This window comes from Sturnira hondurensis, unplaced genomic scaffold (assembly GCF_014824575.4).
Source record: "Sturnira hondurensis isolate 20B ecotype Veracruz unplaced genomic scaffold, ASM1482457v3 Scaffold0009322, whole genome shotgun sequence".
In the NCBI taxonomy this organism is placed as follows: domain Eukaryota; kingdom Metazoa; phylum Chordata; class Mammalia; order Chiroptera; family Phyllostomidae; genus Sturnira; species Sturnira hondurensis.
Window position 1 is genome coordinate 2,607 of NW_028081953.1, and position 15,357 is coordinate 17,963.

General features: G+C 42.6%; 1 protein-coding gene across 1 annotated transcript; it reads left to right on the top strand.

The window, feature by feature from the left end:
- The first annotated feature begins 811 nt into the window (after nt 1-811).
- On the top strand, nt 812-5,857 carry LOC118994458 (carcinoembryonic antigen-related cell adhesion molecule 21-like). Its single transcript, XM_037057095.1, has 3 exons — nt 812-875; nt 1,776-2,129; nt 5,577-5,857. Exons 1-3 carry the CDS (start codon nt 812-814, stop codon nt 5,855-5,857), a joined length of 699 nt encoding a protein of 232 aa, XP_036912990.1.
- The last annotated feature ends 9,500 nt before the right edge of the window (nt 5,858-15,357 follow it).

Sequence of the window (15,357 nt, forward strand, 5' to 3'; positions counted from 1 at the left end):
CACAAGACCAGACACAGTAGAGCCCAGTGCCAGTGTGAGTGGGTCATCTTCGCGGGAAAACAAGTGTCCCCAGGAGACTTGCCATTGCAAGTGAGATCCACAAACCAATAAGGTGAACCTCTGCTGAGAGTTTGTCAGATACAGAGTCTCGTCTTCTGCACACCTGCCAAGTCAGGATCTGTTCTCTATCAGCATCTAGAGATACTCCATGTCCACCGGGGGTGGGGGTCGGGGGCTGTGCCCGACTCAAGTCATAGGACCTCATTATTGATGGGCATACAGTTTGATGGACAGCTTCTGTAAAGGCATTTTAAAATGTGACCTGGGCATCACAGTCTTCACAAAGTTTCACAGCAGATCTGATACACAGAGGGCGTGACAAAGTCCCTATGGCAAGTCTTCCTGAGGTCCATCCAGGACTCTCACCCTGGAGGAAAATGTGAAACTTTAAAAAAAGAAGGGGGTCATGGAGAGGCGACTGTGTACCTGACAGAGGCAACACAGGTTGTGAGTGAGTGTGTGGTGTGTTCGTGTTCTTTAGCCACTTCCATAGAACAGAAATGTATGCAAAAGGTAAACAAAAATGAAGGCACAGCTGTAGCGTGAATAAGGAAAGGGAGAGGAAGAGTCCTGGGAACAGGCTCCGCCCCTGGCTCATTATAACCAGGGAAGTAATCTTGCCCCAAGAAAAGGCTTAGCTCACAGGGAGAAGGGACAGCAGATCCCACCAGTGGGTCCAGAAGTGCCTGTGAGCCTTGCTAGACCTCCAGCTCTTCTTGCAGAGGAACGAACAGAGCAGTCAGCAGACATTATGGACTTCTTCTCAGCTGCCACTTGCAGAAAATTTGTCCTCTGGCATGGACTACTGCTGACTGGTAAAAAGGGGACAATCCCTGGGGGTGGACTGGAGGATGGGAGACCAAAAGTTGTTGGAATCTCTTGTGAAACTCAGCACTCGGAGCTTAGAGAGGGCTTCTGTAGGAGCTCAGGGAAGAGGGCGAAAGAGAAGATTGGGATGAACAAGCGGGTACAGCAGCAGGCAAATCTCATGGCCTGGAAGTGGTGAGGAACAGGACAGTCTCAATGGCTGCTCATGTCCTGAGTTATTCATCAGTAAGTATGGGATTTTCAAAACTGGTCATAATAACAATAACAATTTCTGTGAGGCAACACCAGAAACTTTTAATCAAGAATGCTGAGCATTGACCTTACCGCCAACCTCAAAAATGAGTGGGCGCAGCACAGAAAAGGAAGGACGCAGGGAACACGTGCGCTCATTCACTCACAGGTGTTGGCAGCTTACAGCAAGCACTTGAGACTCGGCAAGATCAGAGAGGCCCAAACGCCCACTGAGCTCAGGTTCTAGGAAGAGGAGAGGGGCAGGGAAAGACGTGGACGTGATGTCAAGTCCCCCCAAGTGTCACGAGAACCACAGAGCACAGAGAGGTCTTCATAAACATTGGTAAAAGGAGGTGTCTGCCAAGGACTCCCTGCATGTCAGCCAAAGTCGGAGGGCAGCGGGGGGCTCGTGAGCCAAGAGACAGCTGGACAAGAGTATTGGAGGCAGAAAACAAACAACAGGTTTAGAGGTTCGGAGGTAAAAGTGGCCATGCTGCTGACCTGGACAACAAGACACACACACACACACGCTCAGGCTCACACTCACACCCAGACCAAAGCTGAGAGGTGAAGAGGCTTGCTCAGGATTTAGAGCTTCCCTCTGTAATCCCAGTACATACATGCACATATTGATCACTTTTTGTCTTTTCTCCTAGTTTCACTTGTAACCTTCTGGAGCCCGCCCTCCTCTGCCCAGCTCGCTATTGTGTCAACCACTGCTGCCCAAGGGGCAGATGTGCTTCTGCGCATGCGCAATACGCCTCCCCATGTGAAAGGTTTCATCTGGTACAAAGGGCAAGGGGCGAACCCAAGTCGTTATATCGTAGCTATTGCAATGGACAAAAACACACTGGGAAGGGGGCCTGAATTCAGCGGTCGAGAATCAATAGACGGTGAAGGATCCATGTTGATTAAGAACGTCACCTTGAAGCACTCAGGATACTACACTGTCGTCGCCCATCTTCAAAACCGCATAAAAGAAATAGGATTCGGACACCTCCGTGTGTATGGTGAGTGATTCTTCTCTGAGCTCTGGGTGTCGGGTGGTGGGGGTGAATTCTACTTCACACCCAGGACTGACAGCCCTAGACTCTGCCTCCATCCCTCTCTGCATCACCTCCCGGGTGACGTTTTGGCATTTACCAGGATACACACAGTGGAGACGAATGTCCCAAGATTTCCATCTTTTCCCCAGATTCCACCCTGATGGCATTCAGTGAGGACAGAAAGACCATCTTGATGAGAGTAACTCAGTGGTGGGGAGGAAGACCAGTCTCAGTTTGGCCCCTTAGGGCCCTTTCTCTGACCCTGAGCCTGACCCTGACCCTGAGATTGACCCTACAGGGCTTCATGATAGCCTGGCCTGAGGAGTTCCCTGGAATTCTCACAGCAGCTCAGAACTCTCCAGACCCCCGTTCCAGAGCCACTCTGCAGACCCCTGTTCCAGAGCTCCTGGCTCCAGAGAGCCTGGGGAGCCTGTGTCAGGTTAAGATCATCTTCCTTAAAGGAGCTGATTGGGAGCAACAATTCCCAGGGTGCCCGAGCCACAGGGCTCCTAAGCTGGTCATCAGCCAGGGCTCAGCCCCTACAGACACATTTCTACAGGGATAGCACTGTGGGCAGGGAGCACCCATGGGCTAGGATCCCGCATCATTAGCCAACTCTTCTGGGGGACATGCAGAAGTCCCTAGGAAGGTCAGCGTCTTGAGGGAGAAACTGAAGAGAACAGATTCTGCTGGCAGCTCCGTGTCCACCAGGGATCAGCTGAGGGAATCATCTCTGGGATTCAGTCAATAGCAGATGCCTCTTGATTGAGCAGCTCCCCTATCCCAAGATTTAAGGTCAGATACTGTGTATATTGTATGATGAATACACTGACCCCTGACAGCCAAATATTCATCCTCCTCCACTGAAAAGAAACTGAGGCATGGGGAGGTACAGTTTCTTAAGCAGAGTCACACAGACCAGGAAAAGCTCATCAGGGTCACCCAAAGTCTGTCTGCAGCCATAGCCCCACCCCTTCCACTACCTTGGGATTTTATTAATGTCTGTGGTTTCCTACGCCAATCAGTGGTTGAGATGCTTTCTTCTTAAGCTTCCTCAGCTCAGAAGGATGGATTCTGTGCTGGGGAATAATAACAAATGGAGAATTAATTTACACTCTAGAACCAAATTACCTGCAGGAATCCTCAGAATCAGTGCTGGAATCATCCAGGCATTTCCCTCAGGTGGTCAGGCCACACCTTTCTGTACTAAACTTGAAATCACTCACTTTTTTCCTGATGTGTTTGTATCTTTTTCACTGGATAAAAACAAAACTTTGCCTTATCACTCCATTCTCTTCACTTGTAACTAGTACAGAGACTAACATTGGCCAAAAAACAATTGCTTTTGATGAATTAGGGGAAAATAAATGTTGATTGAAATAATGAATGAATAAATGATCAAAAATTTCTTCCAAGACTGAAAGGTTGATGCAGAGTGCTGGGAATCCTGGAGGCACAGGATACACAGGCTCACTGTCCCCTTCAGGGGGTGAAACCAAGGAAGAAATATTCCTCTTGCAATTGACCTTAGGCTCCAGGGTATTAAGAATAATTTTCACATATGACTTCCTTCCCAAGTTTTATCTCATAACCGCCAAACACAAATAGTTTACAGGAATACAAATTTCATCATGTCTGTGCTCCCGTCTTGCCCTCCACCACCCCTTCTGCTTTTGCACAAGTCCTCACCTGCCCTCTGCAGAGGGAGAAGTATTTTACTGGCCTAGCACATGGTTCTGCTGCCACAGTCAGCTCCCACCTGGCCCCTCATTTTTTCTGTTTCAAGCTCATTTCTCATACTCAGCTCTATCGTTTATTAGCTCACTGACTCATGTCACCCACATTCACCTAAGAAGACCAACCTCTTTGCCCAGGTGCCTGAATACCCAACTGACCACCAGCTTGCGTGTGGTCCATATGTATGTGTTATTTCTGCTTAAACTCATCTATAGAATGTTTAGGAAAATGGTGCCTCATAGAAACACACCTCATCTGGGTGGTGGAGGGCTGTGCAGGCTGAAGAAATGACCCCTGGTCAGCCAGCCAGTCAGCTGCTAAGTGAAAAACAGGAAGTGTGAGGTAGTCTCTGCCTGCCAGGCTTATGCCTTTCCCTCATCCAACCTTGATACTTAACAAACTTTCAGAAAGTCTGCACTTTTCCCTAGACACAGAGCTGAAGGTCATACATCCTCTGAGCACACAGATCCCCATGCATTTGTCCTGTGATACACAGACCTGCCTTAGTCTTTCGAGGACTAGAGTTGTCTGAGAGCTGAGAGGTTCCCACTCTGACTTATGAAGCCTTTTGAAGAATCAAAGGTACCATATATGGCAACATTCTGTTACCTTCACAGCTCAATTACCTCACTTAACATCACCAACAGCATGGCCTTCAGAGATGTAATTTGCATTTTCCAAATGATAATGATGTTGAGCCTCTTTTCCTGTGTTTATAAGCCATTTGTATGGCTTCTCTGGAGAAAGTCTCTTCAAGTGCTTTGCCCGTTTTTTAACCACTTTATTTGGTTTTGTTGTTTTAGAGTTGTGGGTGTTCTTTGCATTTTTGAATGTTAACTTCTCATCTTACATATGCTTTGTACAGTGTTTTCTATATTCCACAGGTCACCTTTCACTCTGTTGACTTTGTTCTTTGGTGAACAAAAGTTTTTCATTTTGACAAAAACCAGTGTATCTAGTTGTTCCTTTTTGCCTGTGTTCTTAGTGTCATCTGCAAGAAATCATTGCCAAATCCAATGTTATAATGCTTCCTCTATATTTCCTTCTAAGAGTTTTATAGTTCTAGTTCTTAGCTTTAGGGTTTGACCCATTTGGCTTTTTATTTCGTCAAAATGATTTCATTTTGTCTTTTGATAAATATAGGTTTTATGCCAGTGTCATGTTTTTTGTAATATGGGGGATCCATTGAAGTTCTACATAAATACTAGGATGAATTATTTAATTTATGCACACAAGACATTGGGTTTTTTATAGTAATTTTACCAAATACATGAAATGGTGTGGGTCTTCCAATTCCATACATCTGGATGTTTTTCTATTGATTTGCTTTTTGTTTCCTTTCAGAAACATTTAGAAACATTTATCTGATGATAGGTTATAGAACATGTGGTCTAGGAAGGGGTTTCAAGTGCTGGAACTAAAGTAATGCCTGAAGGAACAAGTGAGGGGTCATCTGAGGGTGGTCTGGGGTCAGAAGGAAGTGACTATCTTTTCTCTTCTTACACACTGTCCCCTGAGTAAAAACTGCTATCTCACCACAGAGGTCAAAAACATCTTTTGCTGAACTTAACAGAGCTCACTGTAGACAGTGAGAGGCTAAGATCTCAGAGAAGACAGCATAACTCCATGTCTCATGTTCATTCTCCATCAGTCACATTCTCTATTTTTCCACAGAGCCTGTGATAACGGCAACCCTTGTAGCCAGCAACACCACAGTCACTGAGAATAAGGATGTCGTGGCCTTGACCTGCCACACAAAGGGACTCTCCATACAGTGGTTCTTCAATGGCATGGATCTGCGACTTACAGAGAGGATGAAGCTGTCCTGGCAAAACAGAACCCTTACCATAGACCCTGTCAGAAGAGAAGATGCTGGAAATTATCAGTGTGAGGCCTCGAACCCCACCACTTTTGCTTATAGTGTGCCCCTCCAGCTGAATGTAAAATATGACTAATTCTCCTCTTTCTCTCTACGTTTTTAAACTCTAAATAAAATATCCTCCATTTTTAAATAGATTTCTTGTGAAGATGGAGAGTTTCTGGAAGACTTTCATTGAGTCAATAAATGCTGAAAAATGTGGACTGATGTTGTCATTATTGTTGACTCAAGGTCACATTCCACACTAGATTCTAACTCTGGATCTATCTATCTATTTACTTATTTATTTATTGAAATTATTTCATTGTTGTTCAAGTAGAGTTGTCTGCATTTACCCCTCACCACTCCCCTCCAACCCTGGCCATCCCCACCTCCCTCCCCTCATTCCACACCGCCCTTGGTTTTGTCCATGTGTAATTTATCATTGTTCCTGAAAACACTTCCCCTCTTCTTCCCATTATTCCCTCCCACCTCCCCTCTGTTTACTGTCAGATTGCTCCTAATTTCAATACCTCTGGTCATATTTTGCTTGCTTGTTTGTTTTGTTGATTAGGTTTTATTGATTAGGATCTTAAAGGCAAGATCCTATGGTATTTCTCTCTATGCCTGACTTATTTCACTTAGCATAATGCTCTCCAGTTCCATCCATGCTGTCACAAAGAGCAGGAGTTCCTTCTTTCATTCTGCTGCATACTATGCCATTGTGTTATTGTACTGTAGTTTTTGATCCATTCATTTACTGATGGGCACTTAGGTTGCTTCTAGCACTTGGCTATTATAGATTGTGCTGCTATGAACATTGGGGTTCTTAGGTTCTTATGGATTGGTGTTTCAGTGTTCTTAGGGTATAATCCTAGCAATGGAATTGCTGGGTCAAAAGGCAGTTCCAATTTCAGTTTCCTTTGGAAATTCCATATGATTTTCCACAGTGGCTGTGCCAGTCTGTATTCCCACCAGCAGTGCACTCGGGTTCCCTTTTCTCCACATCCTCTCTAACTCTTGTTGTTTGTTGACTTGTTTATGATGACCATTCTCACAGGTATGAAGTGGTATCTCATTGTGGTTTTAATTTGCATCACTCTGATGGCTAGTGATGCTGAAACAAGAGTCTTATCTTTCATTCACCCTTTCTGGCTGGTTTTAGTTGTACCACTACCACAATGGAGGTGACACGGAGTACTTTACAGGATGATCATTGGCTGTGTGATTACCGGTGGGAGCCCTTGATGAGCTCACAAGAATCCAATCTCTGTCTGTCCTTCACAGGGATGGGTGGAGGGCACCTGGACACTGTGTGGACAACAGGAATAGACAGGAGGACACCCACATGGGTGGCGACCGTGAATTTTTTCTTCCTGTTTTATTTCTGAAAAATAATTTCTGAAGTGTTATTGTGTATTCTTATTTCTCATGGCAAGAAATCGTTTTTGCATACACTCAGTATGACACTATCCTCTTCGTTAATAGGGTATAATTGGAAGCATTGGTAATACAACCAAGGCCTTGGGTCAAATGTCATAGTTCATGTTGATGCTCACATAAGCAGGAATGACCCCACCCTTTATAAAGCTAAATTGGATCTGATGGGTATTTTGGTATCTCTTGGATATGAGGGCATCACCCAAACCTGGAGAGACTGCAGGTGAAGTGTGAGGGTGAGGCTTCCTAACCTCAAGAGGCTGTTACAACTTTCATGTCAGATTTCACAGGAAAACCTTCATCAGAGCAAACGGTGTGGTGAATGTCAGCTCCTCTGCACTTAGGTAACCAGTCAGGCTAAATCAGGTGGCAGCAGCCATGTTTGTGATCAAGAAGACTCTTCTTCTTTGGTGATGAAGTTTGATCCAAAGGAAGGTGACTGTGCAGAGAAATGTAATGGAACCATAAAAACTCCAGCAGCACAGCCTCCTGGGAAGTGAAATCCCAACTCTGTTCACAGACCATCAGCTATGTCAATCTCTTCATCAATTGTGGGAACTGATGTAGATGCAAAACGGATCTTGGCTGAAGGAGATTAGTTGCTATTCCCTCCACTGGGAAGAAAGCAGTTTTGTTATGACCTAAATGTGAACTCAGTTAACTCAGGCCTCTGACCTCTGCAATTTTAGAGAAAATCCTTTGGGAAATTTGTAATTTGTAATCTCAATTTGTAAGTGATAATTATTTTTCTGCCTTATTGAAATATGCATGTCTCATTAAAAGCTTTTTGCCAGTGTTATTACCAAAATAATATGTGTGAAGAGCCTGAGCCACCCTCTTTAAAATGTAATCTTTGTGATGTTCCTATGTCCTAGTCACTGAGGGAGGGTAGGGCCTCACTTGGGTGGGGCCCTTTACAGACAAGATGTAAAAGGACCTCCTGTAACGATTCCTTGAGAGTTTTACTTTCATTTGTGCAAAGTCAGTTATCATACATAGGACCCTATTATTTCTTTCTGAGGTTCTTAAAATCTCCCCAGCTTTTTCTTTCTGCATTGTTGAGTTCAGTCTCACTGTCCTCTTGCAAGGTCTTGAATACAATCTCTTTTGCCTTTTTAACTTTATCTGATGTATGTTTTACTGTGACATCATCTACCTGGAATTAGCTGATCCTGTCAACTTGCTCACAGTTTCAATCCTTACCATATTTTCGAACCTNGGACACTGTGTGGACAACAGGAATAGACAGGAGGACACCCACATGGGTGGCGACCGTGAATTTTTTCTTCCTGTTTTATTTCTGAAAAATAATTTCTGAAGTGTTATTGTGTATTCTTATTTCTCATGGCAAGAAATCGTTTTTGCATACACTCAGTATGACACTATCCTCTTCGTTAATAGGGTATAATTGGAAGCATTGGTAATACAACCAAGGCCTTGGGTCAAATGTCATAGTTCATGTTGATGCTCACATAAGCAGGAATGACCCCACCCTTTATAAAGCTAAATTGGATCTGATGGGTATTTTGGTATCTCTTGGATATGAGGGCATCACCCAAACCTGGAGAGACTGCAGGTGAAGTGTGAGGGTGAGGCTTCCTAACCTCAAGAGGCTGTTACAACTTTCATGTCAGATTTCACAGGAAAACCTTCATCAGAGCAAACGGTGTGGTGAATGTCAGCTCCTCTGCACTTAGGTAACCAGTCAGGCTAAATCAGGTGGCAGCAGCCATGTTTGTGATCAAGAAGACTCTTCTTCTTTGGTGATGAAGTTTGATCCAAAGGAAGGTGACTGTGCAGAGAAATGTAATGGAACCATAAAAACTCCAGCAGCACAGCCTCCTGGGAAGTGAAATCCCGACTCTGTTCACAGACCATCAGCTATGTCAATCTCTTCATCAATTGTGGGAACTGATGTAGATGCAAAACGGATCTTGGCTGAAGGAGATTAGTTGCTATTCCCTCCACTGGGAAGAAAGCAGTTTTGTTATGACCTAATTGTGAACTCAGTTAACTCAGGCCTCTGACCTCTGCAATTTTAGAGAAAATCCTTTGGGAAATTTGTAATTTGTAATCCCAATTTGTAAGTGATAATTATTTTTCTGCCTTATTGAAATATGCATGTCTCATTAAAAGGTTTTTGCCAGTGTTATTGCAAAAATAATATGTGTGAAGAGGCTGAGCCACCCTCTTTAAAATGTAATCTTTGTGATGTTCCTATGTCCTAGTCACTGAGGGAGGGTAGGGCCTCACTTGGGTGGGGCCCTTTACAGACAAGATGTAAAAGGACCTCCTGTAACAATTCCTTGAGAGTTTTACTTTCATTTGTGCAAAGTCAGCTATCATACATAGGACCCTATTATTCCTTTCTGAGGTTCTTAAAATCTCCTCAGCTTTTCCTTTCTGCATTGTTGAGTTCAGTCTCACTGTCCTCTTGCAAGGTCTTGAATACAATCTCTTTTGCCTTTTTAACTTTATCTGATGTATGTTTTACTTTGACATCAGCTACCTGGAATTAGCTGATCCTGTCATCTTGCTCACAGTTTCAATCCTTACCATATTTTCAAACCTTCCAATTTTTCAAAATCTGGCTATAATCTTCCAAATAAGAATTTTTAAGATTCAGTTCTTGCTTCTGATTTGGTGTCCACAGCAAAAGACTGGTTGACTACCCAGATTATTCTGGGGACCCAGGTTTCCTCTAAGCAGCTTTTGTCCCAGAATCTCAGAACTCATCCAGGCCTGGAAGAGGATCCCTCTGCAGCAGACTGACAGCTGTGTTCTCATTCCTCATACATTTTCGGTGCACCTTCAAGGAACCAGGTCATGGAGATTTGTAATGATATTCTGTCATAAAACTCAACAACTCTAGTCAACATCCAGGGCTCTGTCACATAAGCCATGGGAAGGTCTATGTTAGACACCCTTTTTTGGTTTCCTTGTTACCTGGAGCTCAGGCCAGACATCAGGGTCCTGATATTTTGTTGTCTTCTTATTGTTGTTTCTACCAACTCCATGTGCCTGTCCTTGGAGAGTTCACAACCAGAGACAGTGAAATGGGAAATAAAACTCTCCTCTCAGTATGCTTCTTTTTCCTTCTCCTCACTGTCTCTGAGGTGTTTGGTTAAAATATAGGGTTGGCAAAATTACATTTGTTTTTTTTTTTCCAAAATATCATGTGTTTTGTTTTCCAGAAGGTGGTTCTAGCAGCACTTAGTTGCCATAAAAGGCAACTGAAAAAATTGGTTAGATTGCATTGTGACAGCTGTCATACCAATGTGCATTAAAAAAACTGGTCAATATGGTGAATTTCTGTGTAGCCATTTTAATATTGAAGAGGAAAAAACACATGCAACATTTTTAGCATGTCATGCTTTATTATTTCAAGAAGGTAAAAATGCAGCTGAAAGGCAAATAACGGTTTGTGTAGTGTATGGCAAAGATGCTAAGAATAATTGAATGTGTTGAAATGTGGCTTCCAAAGTTTTGTGCTAGAGATTTCTTGGTGGATGACACTCTGCGGCCAGATAGACTTGTTTAAATTGAGAGCAGTCTAATAGAGACATTAATTGAGAACCATCAACATTCTACCATGTGGGAGATAGCTGACATAACGCAAAATATCCTAACCAATAAAGTCATTGGTGAAAATGAAGAAAATATATCTTTTATTTCAGAGAAAAAAAGCATACAATGTTTTGGCCAACCGAATACTTGGAGGCTTGGCTAGAGGTGGCTTGTGGGTAAGCAGTGGTAGGCACAAAGGACAAGCATGCAGGGATGAAGTTTGCTCAGAGTAAGGATGAGTAATTGTAAAAGTCAGTTTGGGGAGGTGTTGGGCATCATGTAAATTAAATGGGACCTAAGGATTTTATGCAGAAGCACAATTTTGAGCGTCCCATAATGGATAAGGAATCTGAGTGAGGGGCTGCCTACCTGGTGAAAGAGGGGCCACTGAACTGCTGTCCTGTCAGACCCGGATGGACATGAGGGGTGAGACACAGGGTGGGGGATGAGTGAGAATCAGGAGACTCATATCAGTGGTCTGACACTGGGATGAGAGAAAGCATCGGATATACAGGCTGGTGGAAGGTGTAGGAAAGAAAACATGGAGTAAAAGCAGGAGGGTTTAAAAAATCAGTATTTTGTTGAGGGGGGATAAAATTCTGGAAAGCAATAAGAATTTATAGGATTGAAGACACCATGAATGCAACATATGAGTCAAGAAAGTTTGGAAATTTGAGTCAGGAAGAAAGTTGGGGTGCATGGCAGTTGAACTCAAAAAGTGGTTTGGATGAAGCCTGGGTTAGGTGGGAAATACAGGATAGGCTTGGAAGTGGAGACAAAACTGAGCAGTAGAGGTGTCCTGTCTCCAGTTCCAACCCCATAGAATTGTGTACAACAGGCTTTCACTGCACGGTCTGGGGGCAGCAGTGTCCACATGGTCTGGGTGAGCTGTGAAAAGCCAAATTTTAAGTCCATATTTCAAGTCATGCATCAGCTTATTTAACAAGTTAGCTATGTCAGTGAGTAAGATTGACTAGAAGCCTGTGGACAAGAAAAGGAGTGGATGGTAGTAGGTGTGTGGGGGGAGCATTGAAGAGAAAATTCAGAGTCAGGTGAATTTAAAGTGAATGAAGCCTTCTTTCTTTCTTTCTTTCTTTCTTTCTTTCTTTCTTTCTTTCTTTCTTTCCTACTTTCTTTCTCTTTCTTTCTTCCTTCCTCCCTCCCTTCCTTCCTTCCTTCCTTCCTTCCTTCCTTCCTTTTTTGTAGACTACTAAGATTAAACTTCCTGTTATTTCACAGGTGACAGGTATGTGATAGGTCACAGTGCTGGAGGGATGGGTGTGAATGGTTGGACCACCTGTGCTTGTCTAATCCAGGATGTATCTCTTCCATGAGTTGTGGAGGCTGACTCCCCACCTGTCCATGTGTCAGTGTGGGTGTGGCACAACCCAGGTCATGGTGAGGAGGCCTGGCTACCTGCTCACACAACAACCAACCTTAAGACCCTCCAAGTCCCCTGAGGTCTAGAAGTCTATCAAGAGCTGTTGTCCTAGTGCTGCAGAGGACGTGGCTGTGCTCCATAACCTAGGATTCTGCATGTGATTTCTAGTTAGAATTCACCAGAGGCTTCACAAAGCACCTTTCATCCTCCTAACATGGACTAAGTGCTGGTGGAAGTGCAGTAATTTGTCCTTTACTCTGGAGGGTTTGTCCAGCATGTCCCAAGCTGTCTGAGACATAAAAGCCTCATAGATGTAAGAGATCCCTGAATGGGCACAGACATGGATGCCCTCAAGCACATGCTTTGGTGAAACTGCTGATCACCACAGCTTATCCTGTCACTGATGTCATTGTCCTCACTGAGGTCATTGCCTGAGAGCATGAAAAGGAGCAGGAACCCACTTCCATTGTTTTGAGCACACAGGTCTTACTAAGGCATTTAGGAAACTTGTCATTTTGTTCATCTTATGCAAGAAAGCCTCTAGTTCTCACCATGAAGGATTACATGAACTGTAGATTGGTAGGCTTTTTATAACTTGAATTTGGCATGAAATGAACTTCGAGAAAGAACATATTCATTTACTGTACTAGGAAAGGCTGGGTTTATTGACATGCCATCTGTGTATTCACTCAGAACGGCCTGTGGTAGGTCTAATACTCTGATTTCACCATTTGGAAGTTGTTCATGACATTTGAACAAAGTGCTCTCTGTATTTGACATTCACTTCACCTAGTTCTTTCCCTAGTAGTGACCTATCAAAAGGTGCCATTTGTAATGTGACCACTAGAGGACAGCACCATCACAAGGATTGTAGGGGTTGTAGAAGTGCTACTGGCTTTGTCTACTCTATTTGCTTCATTAGAAGCATCTAGTGAGCAGGACCTCCCTTCTCAAACCTTCATAGCTCGTGAAAGGAAGTTTCTTCATCCATTATGTACTTCAGAGGGTCAAATGTAAAAATAATGTAGCTCGTTAGCTAAAATGTAAATCACATTAAACAAGTACATTAACATCTACACTAAATATTAGTCGTTGGAAGAATACTGGAGTGGCAGGATGAGAAGAACGTGTGTGTGTGTGCGGGGGGGTGGGGGTGGAAGAAAACAGCTCAGTCCTCATCTTTCAAGAAAGAAGACCTTGGGTTACACAATGTCTAAAAGGGGAGGACAAGTAAGTAGCATCAAAGGATGTTATTAGAAATGAATTTTGTTCCATTTGGGAAAGGTGCTGTTGTTTGGGACAGATGTCCTCAGTGTGGCCCAGACAAAGCAGACAGAACTTCCTATGATCACTCAGAGAAAAAATGCCCAAGGGCCCATGGCTTATGTGGCAACTTAAAGACTTGTCACAAATACAAGGAAGAACATTAACAGGAGCTAGCTGGTAACTAAGTTTGTTCCCAGTGCATATATCACACAAACAATAATGATTTCCTCTTCCATCCACAGTAGGAGTTAAAACCTTCATGGGATTTCAGGTGATCACATTAAGACAATATTCCATCTCGGGGCCTTCCACACTAAGATTTGTCTGAGGATTTCAAACTTCTTGACTCTCTATTTGAATGACATGTCCTCTGAGTTTGTTTTATTTTGCTTTTGATATCAGGAGCATAGAATTACTGAATAAAAAAACACAATCCTTGGTTTATGAACCAGTATTATCACCAGGTCATACATGCTCATACTTTTTATGGTCTCAGGTCCAATATTTAAGTATTTGATTCATGTTGAATTTACTCTTTTGTGTGGTGTAAGGAGGTGGTCTAGTTTCATCTTTCTACATGTATCTGCCCAATTTTCCCAGCACCACTTATTGAATAAAATACTTTTAGCTCATTGTGCTTGTTTTCTATGTTGAATATTAATTGACTCTAAAGTTGTGTGTTTATTTCTAGGCTCTCTATTCTGTCCCAATGATCTGTGTGTCTGTTTTTATGCCAGTACCATGCTGTTTGGATTACTATGGCCTTTGAGTATAACTTGATCTTAGGTAGCGTGATTCCTCAAACTTCGTTATTTCTGAGGATTGTAGTTGCTATGCAGGGACTTTTGTGGTTCCATATGAATTTTTGAAATTTTTGTTCTAGTTCTGTGAAATGGGTCATTACAATCTTGATGGAAATTGCATTGCATCTATATATTGCTTTGGGTAGTATGGACATTTTAATGATGTTAATTCTTCTTATCCATGCACATGGTATGTGCTTCCACTTATTTGTTTCTTTTTCAGTTTATTTCTTCATCATTTTACAGTTTTCTGAGTATAGGTCATTTACATCCGTGGTTAGGTTTATTGTTAGGTATTTTATTCTTCCTGAAGTGATTGTGAATGGAATTGTTTTCTTAATTTCCCTTTCTGTTAGTTGATTGTTGGCATATAAAATACATCTGATTTCTGGGTATTAATTTTGTATCTGCTATTTTGCTGAATTCATTGATCAGTTCTTGTAGTTTCTTGGTATAATCTTTAGAGTTCTCTATCAGCAAATAAAGACAGTTTTACTTCCTCCTTTCTAATTTGGATGCCTGTTATTTCTTCTGCTTGTCTTATCACTGAGTCTAGGACTTCCAGTGCTATGTTGAATAAGAGAGGTGAAATTGGACATCCCTGTCCTGTTCTCAATCTTAAGGGAAACTCTCATAGATTTTATTCTTTGAGTGTGATGCTGGCAGTGGGGTTGTCATATATTGCCTTTATTATGTTTAGGTATGGTCTCTCTATTCCATTTTGTTGAGAGTTTGGATCATAAATGGGTGCTGGATTCTATCAAAAGCTTTTTCTCCATCTATTTTTATGATATTGAGCTTTTTATTCTTAAATGGTGATCGCATTTATTGATTTGCAAATGTCGATCATGGTATATGATCTTTTTGATACATTGCTGTATTCAGTTTACTAATATTTTATGGGGGATTTTAGCATCTATGTTCACCAGAAATATTGGCCTATAATTTTCTCTCTTCATAGTGTCTTTATCTAGTTTTGGAATTAAGATAATCCTGACCCAATTAAATCAGTTTGGGAGCCTTCCTTCCTCTTGAAGTTTTTGAAATAGTTTGAGAACAGGAAGTGTTAGTTTTTCTCAGACTTTTGGTAAAATTCACTTGTGAAGCCTTCTGGTTTAGGGCATTTGTTTCTTGGGAGTT